The sequence below is a fragment of the Charadrius vociferus genome, unplaced genomic scaffold (genome assembly GCF_000708025.1).
Source record: "Charadrius vociferus isolate BGI_N301 unplaced genomic scaffold, ASM70802v2 scaffold567, whole genome shotgun sequence".
Classification (NCBI taxonomy): Eukaryota; Metazoa; Chordata; class Aves; order Charadriiformes; family Charadriidae; genus Charadrius; species Charadrius vociferus.
In genome coordinates, this window is record NW_009649304.1 from 955,734 (window position 1) to 957,732 (window position 1,999).

At 49.0% G+C, this 1,999-nt stretch overlaps 1 protein-coding gene across 1 annotated transcript in view; it reads right to left on the minus strand.

Moving 5' to 3' along the window:
* ANKRD13A (ankyrin repeat domain 13A) overlaps nucleotides 1–1,615 on the minus strand; it is a 12,824-nt gene extending 11,209 nt beyond the window's left edge. The window contains exon 1 of the mRNA XM_009889161.1: nucleotides 1,517–1,615. Coding sequence (XP_009887463.1) covers nucleotides 1,517–1,615 — 99 coding nt within the window. The remainder of the gene's footprint in view (nucleotides 1–1,516) is intronic.
* Nucleotides 1,616–1,999: the final 384 nt, after the last annotated feature.

Here is a 1,999-nt window from a genome sequence, read left to right on the forward strand (position 1 = left end):
CTTTTCACTTCTGTGGTGGAATACTAATTAATTTGCTTCCCCGCTTCCTACGGCTCTAATGCCTGCTGCATTGATAGGTAAAGAACTCTAAGGCATCCCCCCCAAATCGCCTTTGCTGCTGTTAACCGGTAACCACACGTTCTATCCGGCATTTGCCATACCAAGGGCAGCTGGCAAGTGTCTTTCGATTCCCTCACGCACCCCTCCGACAGCAAGAAGCTTATCCCGAGGAAGCAGGAGGAAACATATCTTTGGAACACTTCAAAAAAAGAAGTTATTTAAAAGCAGGTAAAGGAAGTAAGAGACAGACATATTCCATCTTAACACGTTGCTCATTTTCTTACAGCGTAAAGTGTTTGAGGTGGGAAACAGCACTTCACAGGTGTGAACTGCAGTCTCAGATGTAACAAGCAGCAGAACAATCCTTATTCAACGGCAAACTTTCACAGGTGATAACATTATTGAAACAGATATAAATACACAGAAGCAACGTGCCAGTAAGGTTAAAGATTTTATTAAGGAATAAGATCACATGAATTAGATAAAAAGTAACTGCATTCCAAAGATTCTCCTAAAAATAGGACAGGAGCATGCTCTAAGCAAGCATTAGTAAATTGTGGTGTACTGTTAGAATTGCAGATGATAGTCACTAGTCAGGAGGTGGCACAGCTGATCTTTGGCTCATATACTTGTGGTGTCAGGTATAATGTAATTAATATGCTCTGCTTTTGCAAACTGTACTCCACACTAGCGAATGTCAGAGCTTTTACATAGCACCTCAGCAAGAAGGATGTTTGCTGCTCGAGCTCTGCTGCAGCTTTTCAGGCCATTTCCTTACGTCATTACCATTTCTCGCTTCGCCGTCCCAGAGAGGGAACAGCTTTGTATTTTTCTACCCTACAGCATGAAACAATGATCCATTTTTTTTCTACCAGAGATGCTGAAAACATTCCAGCCAGTATAAAAACGCTGCCCCAACAGTCTTGGACAGCAATGAAGCTGTAAGAACTGCTGGTCCTCAGCAAGCTAGAGGCTGGTTTTATCTTTGGCAGCAGCAGCCACCTTTGCTGTATGTTGACTTCCCATTAAGGTAAGCACCATTTATTGCTTTTCTGGCCCAAGAAAAAAAAAAAAATAGAGTCTATCCTGTCTGCTCTTCCTGATCTGTTTCAACGACTCGTAATACTTTATAGAAATCTATAGAGTTATTCTGCAATTTGCATGGAGATGCTCTGAGCGCAGCTTTACAGATAAGAAGTCAACGTTTAATATCTTACCTAACAAAAAGTATATTCCTACGCCTTCTTACATCACTCCCACAACCACAAATAAATAGGTAAAGAAAAAGAAGCGCAGCAATCCCACAAGCCCGGCAAATACACCTGGCAGTACATCGAGGTTACTTCTCCCTAGACAGGCAGTAAGCGAGGGGCACCAAGCCCTGTACCGTGGCACTAGCCCTTCTGGGGCCACCAGCCCCACAGCAGCCCCTCTATCCCCTGGGCACCCCGGTTACCTTGTCCTGCAGCTCCTCGTCCAACCGCCTGTAGTCATTATTCCAGACCAGGACGTGCAGGGGAAACGCGCTGCTGGCCCTGCCAGGGGAACTCATCATGCCACACACCTGCAGGATCGGGGGAAGCAGGGTGCCTACCCTCACTGTTCCCCCCCTCTTTGTTTTGGAGACCCCAGACTACTCGAGCACCGACCCCTTGGGCTTCTCCTCCCTCCTGCCGCCCGCCTGCCCCCGCTGAGAGGGGAGAACACCGGGCCACAACCCCCTACGAACCCTTCACCCTGCTCCAAGGGCTGTCCCATGCAAAATCACACTCCTGGGGGTCCCCTGCTCCTGAGCAACACACACACCCCCGGCCCCACTCTTGGGGGTCTCCCCTGTTCCTGGTGACCCCCCGCAGCCCCACACTCCTGAGGGCCTCCCTCGCTCCTGGTGCCCTCCACAGCCCCACGCTCCCAGGGGTCTCCCCTGCTCCTGGGCACC